Consider the following 16,493-nt stretch of genomic DNA (forward strand, 5'->3'; position numbering starts at 1 on the left):
GACTGTATAATATGAACCAGATAACAGCTGGGTCTGGTCTGCTTAGTTCATTGACTGTAGATTAACCAGATAACAGCTGGGTCTGGTCAGGTCTGCTTAGTTCATTGACTGTATAATATGAACCAGATAACAGCTGGGTCTGGTCTGCTTAGTTCATTGACTGTAGATTAACCAGATAACAGCTGGGTCTGGTCTGTCTTAGTTCATTGACTGTATAATATGAACCAGATAACAGCTGGGTCTGGTCTGCTTAGTTCATTGACTGTATAATATGAACCAGATAACAGCTGGGTCTGGTCTGCTTAGTTCATTGACTGTATAATATGAACCAGATAACAGCTGGGTCTGGTCTGCTTAGTTCATTGACTGTAGATTAACCAGATAACAGCTGGGTCTGGTCTGGTCTGCTTAGTTCATTGACTGTATAATATGAACCAGATAACAGCTGGGTCTGGTCTGCTTAGTTCATTGACTGTATAATATGAACCAGATAACAGCTGGGTCTGGTCTGCTTAGTTCATTGACTGTATAATATGAACCAGATAACAGCTGGGTCTGGTCTGCTTAGTTCATTGACTGTAGAATGAACCAGATAACAGCTGGGTCTGGTCTGCTTAGTTCATTGACTGTATAATATGAACCAGATAACAGCTGGGTCTGGTCTGCTTAGTTCATTGACTGTATAATATGAACCAGATAACAGCTGGGTCTGGTCTGGTCTGCTTAGTTCATTGACTGTATAATATGAACCAGATAACAGCTGGGTCTGGTCTGCTTAGTTCATTGACTGTATAATATGAACCAGATAACAGCTGGGTCTGGTCTGCTTAGTTCATTGACTGTAGATGAACCAGATAACAGCTGGGTCTGGTCTGCTTAGTTCATTGACTGTATAATATGAACCAGATAACAGCTGGGTCTGGTCTGCTTAGTTCATTGACTGTATAATATGAACCAGATAACAGCTGGGTCTGGTCTGCTTAGTTCATTGACTGTATAATATGAACCAGATAACAGCTGGGTCTGGTCTGCTTAGTTCATTGACTGTATAATATGAACCAGATAACAGCTGGGTCTGGTCTGCTTAGTTCATTGACTGTAGATTAAACCAGATAACAGCTGGGTCTGGTCTGGTCTGCTTAGTTCATTGACTGTATAATATGAACCAGATAACAGCTGGGTCTGGTCTGCTTAGTTCATTGACTGTATAATATGAACCAGATAACAGCTGGGTCTGGTCTGCTTAGTTCATTGACTGTATAATATGAACCAGATAACAGCTGGGTCTGGTCTGCTTAGTTCATTGACTGTAGATGAACCAGATAACAGCTGGGTCTGGTCTGCTTAGTTCATTGACTGTATAATATGAACCAGATAACAGCTGGGTCTGGTCTGCTTAGTTCATTGACTGTATAATATGAACCAGATAACAGCTGGGTCTGGTCTGCTTAGTTCATTGACTGTATAATATGAACCAGATAACAGCTGGGTCTGGTCTGGTCTGCTTAGTTCATTGACTGTGTAATATGAACCAGATAACAGCTGGGTCTGGTCTGCTTAGTTCATTGACTGTATAATATGAACCAGATAACAGCTGGGTCTGGTCTGCTTAGTTCATTGACTGTATAATGAACCAGATAACAGCTGGGTCTGGTCTGCTTAGTTCATTGACTGTATAATATGAACCAGATAACAGCTGGGTCTGGTCTGCTTAGTTCATTGACTGTATAATATGAACCAGATAACAGCTGGGTCTGGTCTGGTCTGCTTAGTTCATTGACTGTATAATATGAACCAGATAACAGCTGGGTCTGGTCTGCTTAGTTCATTGACTGTATAATATGAACCAGATAACAGCTGGGTCTGGTCTGCTTAGTTCATTGACTGTATAATATGAACCAGATAACAGCTGGGTCTGGTCTGCTTAGTTCATTGACTGTATAATATGAACCAGATAACAGCTGGGTCTCATCTGCTTAGTTCATTGACTGTATAATATGAACCAGATAACAGCTGGGTCTGGTCTGCTTAGTTCATTGACTGTAGATTAAACCAGATAACAGCTGGGTCTGGTCTGTCTGCTTAGTTCATTGACTGTATAATATGAACCAGATAACAGCTGGGTCTGGTCTGCTTAGTTCATTGACTGTATAATATGAACCAGATAACAGCTGGGTCTGGTCTGTCTGCTTAGTTCATTGACTGTGTAATATGAACCAGATAACAGCTGGGTCTGGTCTGCTTAGTTCATTGACTGTATAATATGAACCAGATAACAGCTGGGTCTGGTCTGCTTAGTTCATTGACTGTATAATATGAACCAGATAACAGCTGGGTCTGGTCTGCTTAGTTCATTGACTGTATATTATGAACCAGATAACAGCTGGGTCTGGTCTGGTCTGCTTAGTTCATTGACTGTATAATATGAACCAGATAACAGCTGGGTCTGGTCTGCTTAGTTCATTGACTGTATAATATGAACCAGATAACAGCTGGGTCTGGTCTGCTTAGTTCATTGACTGTATAATATGAACCAGATAACAGCTGGGTCTGGTCTGCTTAGTTCATTGACTGTAGAATTAACCAGATAACAGCTGGGTCTGGTCTGGTCTGCTTAGTTCATTGACTGTATTATGAACCAGATAACAGCTGGGTCTGGTCTGCTTAGTTCATTGACTGTATAATATGAACCAGATAACAGCTGGGTCTGGTCTGCTTAGTTCATTGACTGTATAATATGAACCAGATAACAGCTGGGTCTGGTCTGCTTAGTTCATTAACTGTATAATATGAACCAGATAACAGCTGGGTCTGGTCTGCTTAGTTCATTGACTGTAGATTAACCAGATAACAGCTGGGTCTGGTCTGGTCTGCTTAGTTCATTGACTGTATAATATGAACCAGATAACAGCTGGGTCTGGTCTGCTTAGTTCATTGACTGTATAATATGAACCAGATAACAGCTGGGTCTGGTCTGCTTAGTTCATTGACTGTATAATATGCAACCAGATAACAGCTGGGTCTGGTCTGCTTAGTTCATTGACTGTATAATATGAACCAGATAACAGCTGGGTCTGGTCTGCTTAGTTCATTGACTGTATAATATGAACCAGATAACAGCTGGGTCTGGTCTGCTTAGTTCATTGACTGTATAATATGAACCAGATAACAGCTGGGTCTGGTCTGTCTGCTTAGTTCATTGACTGTATAATATGAACCAGATAACAGCTGGGTCTGGTCTGCTTAGTTCATTGACTGTATAATATGAACCAGATAACAGCTGGGTCTGGTCTGCTTAGTTCATTGACTGTAGATGAACCAGATAACAGCTGGGTCTGGTCTGCTTAGTTCATTGACTGTATAATATGAACCAGATAACAGCTGGGTCTGGTCTGCTTAGTTCATTGACTGTATAATATGAACCAGATAACAGCTGGGTCTGGTCTGTCTGCTTAGTTCATTGACTGTATAATATGAACCAGATAACAGCTGGGTCTGGTCTGCTTAGTTCATTGACTGTATAATATGAACCAGATAACAGCTGGGTCTGGTCTGCTTAGTTCATTGACTGTATAATATGAACCAGATAACAGCTGGGTCTGGTCTGCTTAGTTCATTGACTGTATAATATGAACCAGATAACAGCTGGGTCTCATCTGCTTAGTTCATTGACTGTATAATATGAACCAGATAACAGCTGGGTCTGGTCTGCTTAGTTCATTAACTGTATATTAACCAGATAACAGCTGGGTCTGGTCTGGTCTGCTTAGTTCATTGACTGTATAATATGAACCAGATAACAGCTGGGTCTGGTCTGCTTAGTTCATTGACTGTATATTAGACCAGATAACAGCTGGGTCTGGTCTGGTCTGCTTAGTTCATTGACTGTATAATATGAACCAGATAACAGCTGGGTCTGGTCTGCTTAGTTCATTGACTGTATAATATGAACCAGATAACAGCTGGGTCTGGTCTGCTTAGTTCATTGACTGTATAATATGAACCAGATAACAGCTGGGTCTGGTCTGCTTAGTTCATTGACTGTAGATTAACCAGATAACAGCTGGGTCTGGTCTGGTCTGCTTAGTTCATTGACTGTATAATATGAACCAGATAACAGCTGGGTCTGGTCTGCTTAGTTCATTGACTGTATAATATGAACCAGATAACAGCTGGGTCTGGTCTGCTTAGTTCATTGACTGTATAATATGAACCAGATAACAGCTGGGTCTGGTCTGCTTAGTTCATTGACTGTATATGAACCAGATAACAGCTGGGTCTGGTCTGCTTAGTTCATTGACTGTATAATATGAACCAGATAACAGCTGGGTCTGGTCTGCTTAGTTCATTGACTGTATAATATGAACCAGATAACAGCTGGGTCTGGTCTGGTCTGCTTAGTTCATTGACTGTATAATATGAACCAGATAACAGCTGGGTCTGGTCTGCTTAGTTCATTGACTGTATAATATGAACCAGATAACAGCTGGGTCTGGTCTGCTTAGTTCATTGACTGTATATGAACCAGATAACAGCTGGGTCTGGTCTGCTTAGTTCATTGACTGTATAATATGAACCAGATAACAGCTGGGTCTGGTCTGCTTAGTTCATTGACTGTATAATATGAACCAGATAACAGCTGGGTCTGGTCTGCTTAGTTCATTGACTGTATAATATGAACCAGATAACAGCTGGGTCTGGTCTGCTTAGTTCATTGACTGTATAATATGAACCAGATAACAGCTGGGTCTGGTCTGCTTAGTTCATTGACTGTAGATTAACCAGATAACAGCTGGGTCTGGTCTGCTGCTTAGTTCATTGACTGTATAATATGAACCAGATAACAGCTGGGTCTGGTCTGCTTAGTTCATTGACTGTATAATATGAACCAGATAACAGCTGGGTCTGGTCTGCTTAGTTCATTGACAGTAATGCAACCATATAACAGCTGGGTCTGGTCTGCTTAGTTCATTGACTGTATAATATGAACCAGATAACAGCTGGGTCTGGTCTGCTTAGTTCATTGACAGTAATGCAACCAGATAACAGCTGGGTCTGGTCTGCTTAGTTCATTGACTGTATAATATGAACCAGATAACAGCTGGGTCTGGTCTGCTTAGTTCATTGACTGTATAATATGAACCAGATAACAGCTGGGTCTGGTCTGCTTAGTTCATTGACTGTATAATATGAACCAGATAACAGCTGGGTCTGGTCTGCTTAGTTCATTGACTGTAGATTAACCAGATAACAGCTGGGTCTGGTCTGGTCTGCTTAGTTCATTGACTGTATAATATGAACCAGATAACAGCTGGGTCTGGTCTGCTTAGTTCATTGACTGTATAATATGAACCAGATAACAGCTGGGTCTGGTCTGCTTAGTTCATTGACTGTATAATGCAACCAGATAACAGCTGGGTCTGGTCTGCTTAGTTCATTGACTGTATAATATGAACCAGATAACAGCTGGGTCTGGTCTGCTTAGTTCATTGACTGTATAATATGAACCAGATAACAGCTGGGTCTGGTCTGCTTAGTTCATTGACTGTATAATATGAACCAGATAACAGCTGGGTCTGGTCTGGCGCTTAGTTCATTGACTGTATAATATGAACCAGATAACAGCTGGGTCTGGTCTGCTTAGTTCATTGACAGTAATGCAACCAGATAACAGCTGGGTCTGGTCTGCTTAGTTCATTGACTGTATAATATGAACCAGATAACAGCTGGGTCTGGTCTGCTTAGTTCATTGACAGTAATGCGAACCAGATAACAGCTGGGTCTGGTCTGCTTAGTTCATTGACTGTATAATATGAACCAGATAACAGCTGGGTCTGGTCTGCTTAGTTCATTGACTGTATAATATGAACCAGATAACAGCTGGGTCTGGTCTGCTTAGTTCATTGACTGTATAATATGAACCAGATAACAGCTGGGTCTGGTCTGCTTAGTTCATTGACTGTATAATGCAACCAGATAACAGCTGGGTCTGGTCTGCTTAGTTCATTGACTGTATAATATGAACCAGATAACAGCTGGGTCTGGTCTGCTTAGTTCATTGACTGTATAATATGAACCAGATAACAGCTGGGTCTGGTCTGCTTAGTTCATTGACTGTATAATATGAACCAGATAACAGCTGGGTCTGGTCTGGCTGCTTAGTTCATTGACTGTATAATATGAACCAGATAACAGCTGGGTCTGGTCTGCTTAGTTCATTGACTGTATAATATGAACCAGATAACAGCTGGGTCTGGTCTGCTTAGTTCATTGACTGTATAATATGAACCAGATAACAGCTGGGTCTGGTCTGCTTAGTTCATTGACTGTATAATATGAACCAGATAACAGCTGGGTCTGGTCTGGTCTGCTTAGTTCATTGACTGTATAATATGAACCAGATAACAGCTGGGTCTGGTCTGCTTAGTTCATTGACTGTAGATTAACCAGATAACAGCTGGGTCTGGTCTGGTCTGCTTAGTTCATTGACTGTATAATATGAACCAGATAACAGCTGGGTCTGGTCTGCTTAGTTCATTGACTGTATAATATGAACCAGATAACAGCTGGGTCTGGTCTGCTTAGTTCATTGACTGTATAATGCAACCAGATAACAGCTGGGTCTGGTCTGCTTAGTTCATTGACTGTATAATATGAACCAGATAACAGCTGGGTCTGGTCTGCTTAGTTCATTGACTGTATAATATGAACCAGATAACAGCTGGGTCTGGTCTGCTTAGTTCATTGACTGTAGATTAACCAGATAACAGCTGGGTCTGGTCTGGTCTGCTTAGTTCATTGACTGTATAATATGAACCAGATAACAGCTGGGTCTGGTCTGCTTAGTTCATTGACTGTATAATATGAACCAGATAACAGCTGGGTCTGGTCTGCTTAGTTCATTGACTGTATAATTGCAACCAGATAACAGCTGGGTCTGGTCTGCTTAGTTCATTGACTGTATAATATGAACCAGATAACAGCTGGGTCTGGTCTGCTTAGTTCATTGACTGTATAATATGAACCAGATAACAGCTGGGTCTGGTCTGCTTAGTTCATTGACTGTATAATATGAACCAGATAACAGCTGGGTCTGGTCTGGTCTGCTTAGTTCATTGACTGTGTAATATGAACCAGATAACAGCTGGGTCTGGTCTGCTTAGTTCATTGACTGTAGATGAACCAGATAACAGCTGGGTCTGGTCTGCTTAGTTCATTGACTGTATAATATGAACCAGATAACAGCTGGGTCTGGTCTGCTTAGTTCATTGACTGTATAATATGAACCAGATAACAGCTGGGTCTGGTCTGTCCTTAGTTCATTGACTGTATAATATGAACCAGATAACAGCTGGGTCTGGTCTGCTTAGTTCATTGACTGTATAATATGAACCAGATAACAGCTGGGTCTGGTCTGCTTAGTTCATTGACTGTAGATGAACCAGATAACAGCTGGGTCTGGTCTGCTTAGTTCATTGACTGTATAATATGAACCAGATAACAGCTGGGTCTGGTCTGCTTAGTTCATTGACTGTATAATATGAACCAGATAACAGCTGGGTCTGGTCTGCTTAGTTCATTGACTGTATAATATGAACCAGATAACAGCTGGGTCTGGTCTGCTTAGTTCATTGACTGTATAATATGAACCAGATAACAGCTGGGTCTGGTCTGCTTAGTTCATTGACTGTAGATTAACCAGATAACAGCTGGGTCTGGTCTGGTCTGCTTAGTTCATTGACTGTATAATATGAACCAGATAACAGCTGGGTCTGGTCTGCTTAGTTCATTGACTGTAGATGAACCAGATAACAGCTAGGTCTGGTCTGCTTAGTTCATTGACTGTATAATATGAACCAGATAACAGCTGGGTCTGGTCTGCTTAGTTCATTGACTGTAGATGAACCAGATAACAGCTGGGTCTGGTCTGCTTAGTTCATTGACAGTAATGCAACCATATAACAGCTGGGTCTGGTCTGCTTAGTTCATTGACTGTATAATATGAACCAGATAACAGCTGGGTCTGGTCTGCTTAGTTCATTGACAGTAATGCAACCAGATAACAGCTGGGTCTGGTCTGCTTAGTTCATTGACTGTATAATATGAACCAGATAACAGCTGGGTCTGGTCTGCTTAGTTCATTGACTGTATAATATGAACCAGATAACAGCTGGGTCTGGTCTGCTTAGTTCATTGACTGTATAATATGAACCAGATAACAGCTGGGTCTGGTCTGCTTAGTTCATTGACTGTAGATTGAACCAGATAACAGCTGGGTCTGGTCTGGTCTGCTTAGTTCATTGACTGTATAATATGAACCAGATAACAGCTGGGTCTGGTCTGCTTAGTTCATTGACTGTATAATATGAACCAGATAACAGCTGGGTCTGGTCTGCTTAGTTCATTGACTGTATAATGCAACCAGATAACAGCTGGGTCTGGTCTGCTTAGTTCATTGACTGTATAATATGAACCAGATAACAGCTGGGTCTGGTCTGCTTAGTTCATTGACTGTATAATATGAACCAGATAACAGCTGGGTCTGGTCTGCTTAGTTCATTGACTGTATAATATGAACCAGATAACAGCTGGGTCTGGTCTGCTTAGTTCATTGACTGTATAATATGAACCAGATAACAGCTGGGTCTGGTCTGCTTAGTTCATTGACTGTATAATATGAACCAGATAACAGCTGGGTCTGGTCTGCTTAGTTCATTGACTGTATAATATGAACCAGATAACAGCTGGGTCTGGTCTGCTTAGTTCATTGACTGTATAATATGAACCAGATAACAGCTGGGTCTGGTCTGCTTAGTTCATTGACTGTAGATTAACCAGATAACAGCTGGGTCTGGTCTGGTCTGCTTAGTTCATTGACTGTATAATATGAACCAGATAACAGCTGGGTCTGGTCTGCTTAGTTCATTGACTGTATAATATGAACCAGATAACAGCTGGGTCTGGTCTGCTTAGTTCATTGACTGTATAATGCAACCAGATAACAGCTGGGTCTGGTCTGCTTAGTTCATTGACTGTATAATATGAACCAGATAACAGCTGGGTCTGGTCTGCTTAGTTCATTGACTGTATAATATGAACCAGATAACAGCTGGGTCTGGTCTGCTTAGTTCATTGACTGTATAATATGAACCAGATAACAGCTGGGTCTGGTCTGGTCTGCTTAGTTCATTGACTGTATAATATGAACCAGATAACAGCTGGGTCTGGTCTGCTTAGTTCATTGACAGTAATGCAACCAGATAACAGCTGGGTCTGGTCTGCTTAGTTCATTGACTGTATAATATGAACCAGATAACAGCTGGGTCTGGTCTGCTTAGTTCATTGACAGTAATGCAACCAGATAACAGCTGGGTCTGGTCTGCTTAGTTCATTGACTGTATAATGCAACCAGATAACAGCTGGGTCTGGTCTGCTTAGTTCATTGACTGTATAATATGAACCAGATAACAGCTGGGTCTGGTCTGCTTAGTTCATTGACTGTATAATATGAACCAGATAACAGCTGGGTCTGGTCTGCTTAGTTCATTGACTGTATAATATGAACCAGATAACAGCTGGGTCTGGTCTGCTTAGTTCATTGACTGTATAATATGAACCAGATAACAGCTGGGTCTGGTCTGCTTAGTTCATTGACTGTATAATATGAACCAGATAACAGCTGGGTCTGGTCTGCTTAGTTCATTGACTGTATAATATGAACCAGATAACAGCTGGGTCTGGTCTGCTTAGTTCATTGACTGTATAATATGAACCAGATAACAGCTGGGTCTGGTCTGCTTAGTTCATTGACTGTATAATATGAACCAGATAACAGCTGGGTCTGGTCTGCTTAGTTCATTGACTGTATAATATGAACCAGATAACAGCTGGGTCTGGTCTGCTTAGTTCATTGACTGTAGATTAACCAGATAACAGCTGGGTCTGGTCTGGTCTGCTTAGTTCATTGACTGTATAATATGAACCAGATAACAGCTGGGTCTGGTCTGCTTAGTTCATTGACTGTATAATATGAACCAGATAACAGCTGGGTCTGGTCTGCTTAGTTCATTGACTGTATAATGCAACCAGATAACAGCTGGGTCTGGTCTGCTTAGTTCATTGACTGTATAATATGAACCAGATAACAGCTGGGTCTGGTCTGCTTAGTTAATTGACTGTATAATATGAACTAGATAACAGCTGGGTCTGGTCTGCTTAGTTCATTGACTGTATAATATGAACCAGATAACAGCTGGGTCTGGTCTGGTCTGCTTAGTTCATTGACTGTATAATATGAACCAGATAACAGCTGGGTCTGGTCTGCTTAGTTCATTGACAGTAATGCAACCAGATAACAGCTGGGTCTGGTCTGCTTAGTTCATTGACTGTATAATATGAACCAGATAACAGCTGGGTCTGGTCTGCTTAGTTCATTGACAGTAATGCAACCAGATAACAGCTGGGTCTGGTCTGCTTAGTTCATTGACTGTATAATATGAACCAGATAACAGCTGGGTCTGGTCTGCTTAGTTCATTGACTGTATAATATGAACCAGATAACAGCTGGGTCTGGTCTGCTTAGTTCATTGACTGTATAATATGAACCAGATAACAGCTGGGTCTGGTCTGCTTAGTTCATTGACTGTATAATGCAACCAGATAACAGCTGGGTCTGGTCTGCTTAGTTCATTGACTGTATAATATGAACCAGATAACAGCTGGGTCTGGTCTGCTTAGTTCATTGACTGTATAATATGAACCAGATAACAGCTGGGTCTGGTCTGCTTAGTTCATTGACTGTATAATATGAACCAGATAACAGCTGGGTCTGGTCTGGTCTGCTTAGTTCATTGACTGTATAATATGAACCAGATAACAGCTGGGTCTGGTCTGCTTAGTTCATTGACAGTAATGCAACCAGATAACAGCTGGGTCTGGTCTGCTTAGTTCATTGACTGTAGATGAACCAGATAACAGCTGGGTCTGGTCTGCTTAGTTCATTGACTGTATAATATGAACCAGATAACAGCTGGGTCTGGTCTGCTTAGTTCATTGACTGTATAATATGAACCAGATAACAGCTGGGTCTGGTCTGCTTAGTTCATTGACTGTATAATATGAACCAGATAACAGCTGGGTCTGGTCTGCTTAGTTCATTGACTGTAATGCAACCAGATAACAGCTGGGTCTGGTCTGCTTAGTTCATTGACAGTAATGCAACCAGATAACAGCTGGGTCTGGTCTGCTTAGTTCATTGACTGTAGATGAACCAGATAACAGCTGGGTCTGGTCTGCTTAGTTCATTGACAGTAATGCAACCAGATAACAGTGTGTTTGTTGTGTCTGGCTTCGTCTTCCGTCCCTGTCTGTTCCTGCCGTAACATGGACTCTTAACAACTTGATGAAACGTTGTTGCTCCTTGCTGAAATGGTCATGTCTAGATGGCATACAGCTTTTGTAAAATGTTAGCTAACCCTAACCCTTTTCCTAACCTTAACCTAATTCTCCCAGCCTGCTGCGTAAGTTCTCCTAACCTACAATGAAAAGTTGTTCTTTTATTATAGGAGATGTTTTTAGTTTTTTTGCCATTCGAACGGTTATTACGGTAACCGTGGCATTTGGCTGACCAATTACCATCATCCAAAATTCCATGACAGTCACTGTCCTAACGACTAGACCAGCCCATGTCTGAACACACACGCACACTCACTCACACACACACACACACAAACACACTGTAAACCAAATCCACATTTATCACACACACCAAAACACATCCCTCTTATAAACCCTGACCTCTGTTTTGGGGTTACGACCTCTTACCCTGTCCTTCAGGACGCCCTGGGGCCCGACAACCTTCTCGAAGATGTGCTTGCCCACGTGGGCGTCGACCGCCGACAGAGGATCGTCCAATAGATAGACAGCACAGTCGCAGTAGACCGCCCTGGCCAGACTGACCCTCTGCTTCTGACCCCTGACAGGTTCACACCCTGGGGAGGAGGGGGGAGGAGGGGGGAGGGGAGGGGGGAGGGGAGGAGGGAGGGGAGGGGGGAGGGGGAGGGGAGGGGGAGGGAACACACCTGTGTTAAAATACAACCATCAATACTGCCAGACATGGCTTCTCTAATCACTACCTATACAGCAGGATATATTATCTCAAGGCACACAGGGTTGTCTAATCACTACCTATACAGCAGGATATATTATCTCAAGGCACACAGGGTTGTCTAATCACTACCTATACAGCAGGATATATTATCTCAAGGCACACAGGGTTGTCTAATCACTACCTATACAGCAGGATATATTATCTCAAGGCACACAGGGTTGTCTAATCACTACCTATACAGCAGGATATATTATCTCAAGGCTAGACATGGGTTTCAAACCAACAACCTGGGTCCTTCACTGAGCCTACAAGTGGGCCCCACCTTTCACAAAACCAGTGACCATGGCCACACTAGCAGACCCCCTCCTGTCCCCACCTTCTCCCTGATCTAACTCTAACCCCCACCAGACCCCCTCCTCCCTGATCTAACCCTAACCCCAACCAGACCCCCTCCTGTCCCCACCTTCTTCCTGATCTAACCCCCATCAGACCCCCTCCTGTCCCCACCTTCTCCCTGATCTAAGCCTAACCCCCACCATACCCCCTCCTGTCCCCACCTTCTCCCTGATCTAACCCTAACCCCCACCAGACCCCCTCCTGTCCCCACCTTCTCCCTGATCTAACCCTAACCCCCACCAGACCCCCTCCTGTCCCCACCTTCTTCCTGATCTAACCCCCACCTGACCCCCTCCTGTCCTCAACTTCTCCCTGATCTAACCCTAACCCCCACCAGACCCCCTCCTGTCCCCACCTTCTTCCTGATCTAACCCCCATCAGACCCCCTCCTGTCCCCACCTTCTCCCTGATCTAACCCTAACCCCCACCAGACCCCCTCCTGTCCTCACCTTCTCCCTGATCTAACCCTAACCCCCACCAGACTCCCTCCTGTCCTCACCTTCTCCCTGATCTAACCCTAACCCTAACCCCCACCAGACCCCCTCCTGTCCTCACCTTCTCCCTGATCTAACCCTAACCCCCACCAGACCCCCTCCTGTCCTCACCTTTTCCCTGATCTAACCCTAACCCCCACCAGACCACCTCCTGTCCTCACCTTCTCCCTGATCTAACCCTAACCCCCACCAGACCCCCTCCTGTCCTCACCTTCTCCCTGATCTAACTCTAACCCTAACCCCCACCAGACCCCCTCCTGTCCTCACATTCTCCCTGATCTAACCCTAACCCTATCCCCCACCAGACCCCCTCGTGTCCTCACCTTCTCCCTGATCTAACCCTAACCCCCACCAGACCCCCTCCTGTCCTCACCTTTTCCCTGATCTAACCCTAACCCCCACCAGACCCCCTCCTGTCCTCACCTTCTCCCTGATCTAACCCTAACCCCCACCAGACCCCCTCCTGTCCTCACCTTCTCCCTGATCTAACTCTAACCCTAACCCCCACCAGACCCCCTCCTGTCCTCACCTTCTCCCTGATCTAACCCTAACCCTATCCCCCACCAGACCCCCTTGTGTCCTCACCTTCTCCCTGATCTAACTCTAACCCTAACCCCCACCAGACCCCCTCCTGTCCTCACCTTCTCCCTGATCTAACCCTAACCCCCACCAGACCCCCTTCCTGTCCTCACCTTCTCCCTGATCTAACCCTAACCCCCACCAGACCCCCTCCTGTCCCCACCTTCTCCCCGATCTCAGTGCCGTCTCCAGCAGGCAGGATCTCCAGGTCTGGCAGCAGGGCGCAGGCCTCCACCACTCTGTGGTACCAGCTCTCCTTCCTCTCCTGACCAAACACTATGTTGTCTTTCAGTGTGGCATTCTGGATCCACGCCTGCTGAGGTACATAGGCCACAGAGCCCTGGAGAGAGAGAGAGAGGGAGAGAGGGAGGTAGAGGGAGGGAGAGAGAGAGGGAGAGAGGGAGTGGAGAGAGAGAGAGGGAGGAAGGGGGAGAGAGAGAGAGAGAGAGAGAGTGGAGAGGTAGAGAGAGAGGGAGTGGAGAGAGAGAGAGGGAGGAAGGGGGGAGGGAGAGAGAGAGAGAGAGAGAGAGAGAGAGAGAGAGAGGGAGGTAGAGAGAGAGAGAGAGAGAGAGAGGTAGAGAGAGAGAGAGAGAGAGAGAGATAGAGAGAGAGAGTGTGCAGTTAAAATTGGCAAAAAACACACACATTTCTTTCCACAGGGCCGTGGGGTGAGACAGGGATGCAGTTTTAGCCCCACCCTTTTCAACATATATATCAACGAATTGGCGATGGCACTAGAACAGTCTGCAGCACCCAGCCTCACCCTACTAGAATCAAATGTCTACTGTTTGCTGATGATCTGGTGCTTCTGTCACCAACCAAGGACGGCCTACAGCAGTACCTAGATCTTCTGCACAGATTCTGTCAGACCTGGGCCCTGACAGTAAATCTCAGTAAGACAAAAATAATGGTGTTCCAAAAAAGGAACACACAAAAAACTATACATACCTCGGCCTAAACATCAGCGCCACAGGTAACTTCCACAAAGCTGTGAACGATCTGAGAAACAAGGCAAGAAGGGCCTTCTATGCCATCAAAAGGAACATAAAATTTGACATACCAATTAGGATCTGGCTTAAAATACTTGAATCAGTTATAGAACCCATTGCCCTTTATGGTTCTGAGGTCTGGGGTCCGCTCACCAACCAAGAATTCACAAAATGGGACAAACACCAAATTGAGACTCTGCATGCAGAATTCTGCAAAAACATCCTCCGTGTACAATGTAAAACACCAAATAATGCATGCAGAGCAGAATTAGGCCAATACCCGCTAATTATCAAAATCCAGAAAAGAGCCGTTAAATTCTATAACCACTTAAAAGGAAGCGATTCCCAAACCTTCCATAACAAAGCCATCACCTACAGAGAGATGAACTTGGAGAAGAGTCCCCTAAGTAAGCTTGTCCTGGGCCTCTGTTCACAAACACAAACAGACCCCACACAGCCCCAGGACAACAACAACAACAACAACAACAACAACACAATTAGACCCAACCAAATCATGAGAAAACAAAAAGAGAATTACTTGACACATTGGAAAGAACAAACAAAAAAACAGAGCAAACTAGAATGCTATTTGGCCCTAAACAGAGAGTACACAGTCGCAGAATACCTGACCACTGTGACTGACCCAAACTTAAGGAAAGCTTTGACTATGTACAGACTCAGTGACCATAGCCTTGCTATTGAGAAAGGCCGCCGTAGGCAGACCTGGCTCTCAAGAGAAGACAGGCTATGTGCACACTGCCCACAAAATGAGGTGGAAACTGAGCTGCACTTCCTAACCTCCTGCCAAATGTATGACCATATTAGAGACACATATTTCCCTCAGATTACAGCGATCCACAAAGAATTCGAAAACAAACCCAATTTTGATAAACTCCCTTATCTACTGGGTGAAAAACCACAGTGTGCCATCACAGCTGCAATATTTGTGACCTGTTGCCACAAGAAAAGGGCAACCAGTGAAGAACAAACACCATTGTAAATACAACCCATATTTATGTTTATTTATTTTCCCATTTGTACTTTAACTATTTGCACATTGTTACAACACTGTATATATACATAATATGACATTTGAAATGTCTTTATTCTTTTGAAACTTCTGAGTGTAATGTTTACTGTTAATATTTATTGTTTATTTCACTTTTGTTTACTATCTACTTCCCTTGCTTTGGCAATGTTAACACACGTTTCCCATGCCAATAAAGCCCTTAAATTGAAATTGAAATTGAATAGAGAGAGAGAGAGAGAGAGAGAGAGAGAGAGAGAGAGAGAGGGAGAAATGTCTCTGGGTCTGGTGTAGCTGCAGACGTTAGCTTACAAATGACTTCAACAAAAACCAACTACATCCATGCCGGTGTCTGGTGTAGCCATCTTAGCTCCTGACTCTGGTGACCCCGCCTGGGCCAGCCTCTGTCAACACCCCTACTATCTATCTCCCTGTCTACACTTCACACCTGGACTGTCCAAAACAATACAAATATGGAAGGACTTTCCAATCTCCTTAAAACAACAACACCCAATCATATGTCTCTCTCTCTATGTTGTCAGCCTTTGGTCCTCTGTAGCTCAATTGGTAGAGCATGGCGCTTGTAACGCCAGGGTAGTGGGTTCGATCCCCGGGACCACCCATACGTAAAAATATATGCGCACATGACTGTAAGTCGCTTTGGATAAAAGCGTCTGCTAAATGGCATATTATTATTATATTATTATTATTAAGTGTCTATGTACCTTGACAGAGACAGATCCCTCCAGTTTCTCCATCTCCCCCAGCAGAGCAGAGAGCAGAGAGGATTTCCCTGAGCCAACGTGTCCCACCACAGCTACCAGAGACCCATCTGGGATATGTACACTCAACCTGCAGAGAGAGAGAGAAAGAGAGAGAGAGAGGGATAGAGGGAGCGA

The 16,493-nt window shown here is 43.8% G+C and overlaps 1 protein-coding gene across 1 annotated transcript in view; it reads right to left on the bottom strand.

The window, feature by feature from the left end:
• LOC121551689 (multidrug resistance-associated protein 1) overlaps nucleotides 1-16,493 on the bottom strand; it is an 87,861-nt gene that overhangs the window by 48,426 nt on the left and 22,942 nt on the right. Inside the window, 4 exon segments of the mRNA XM_045211069.1 lie at nucleotides 11,824-11,975; nucleotides 11,978-11,990; nucleotides 13,742-13,918; nucleotides 16,320-16,446. Coding sequence (XP_045067004.1) covers nucleotides 11,824-11,975; nucleotides 11,978-11,990; nucleotides 13,742-13,918; nucleotides 16,320-16,446 — 469 coding nt within the window.

Source organism: Coregonus clupeaformis, chromosome 35 (genome assembly GCF_020615455.1).
Source record: "Coregonus clupeaformis isolate EN_2021a chromosome 35, ASM2061545v1, whole genome shotgun sequence".
NCBI lineage: Eukaryota > Metazoa > Chordata > Actinopteri > Salmoniformes > Salmonidae > Coregonus > Coregonus clupeaformis.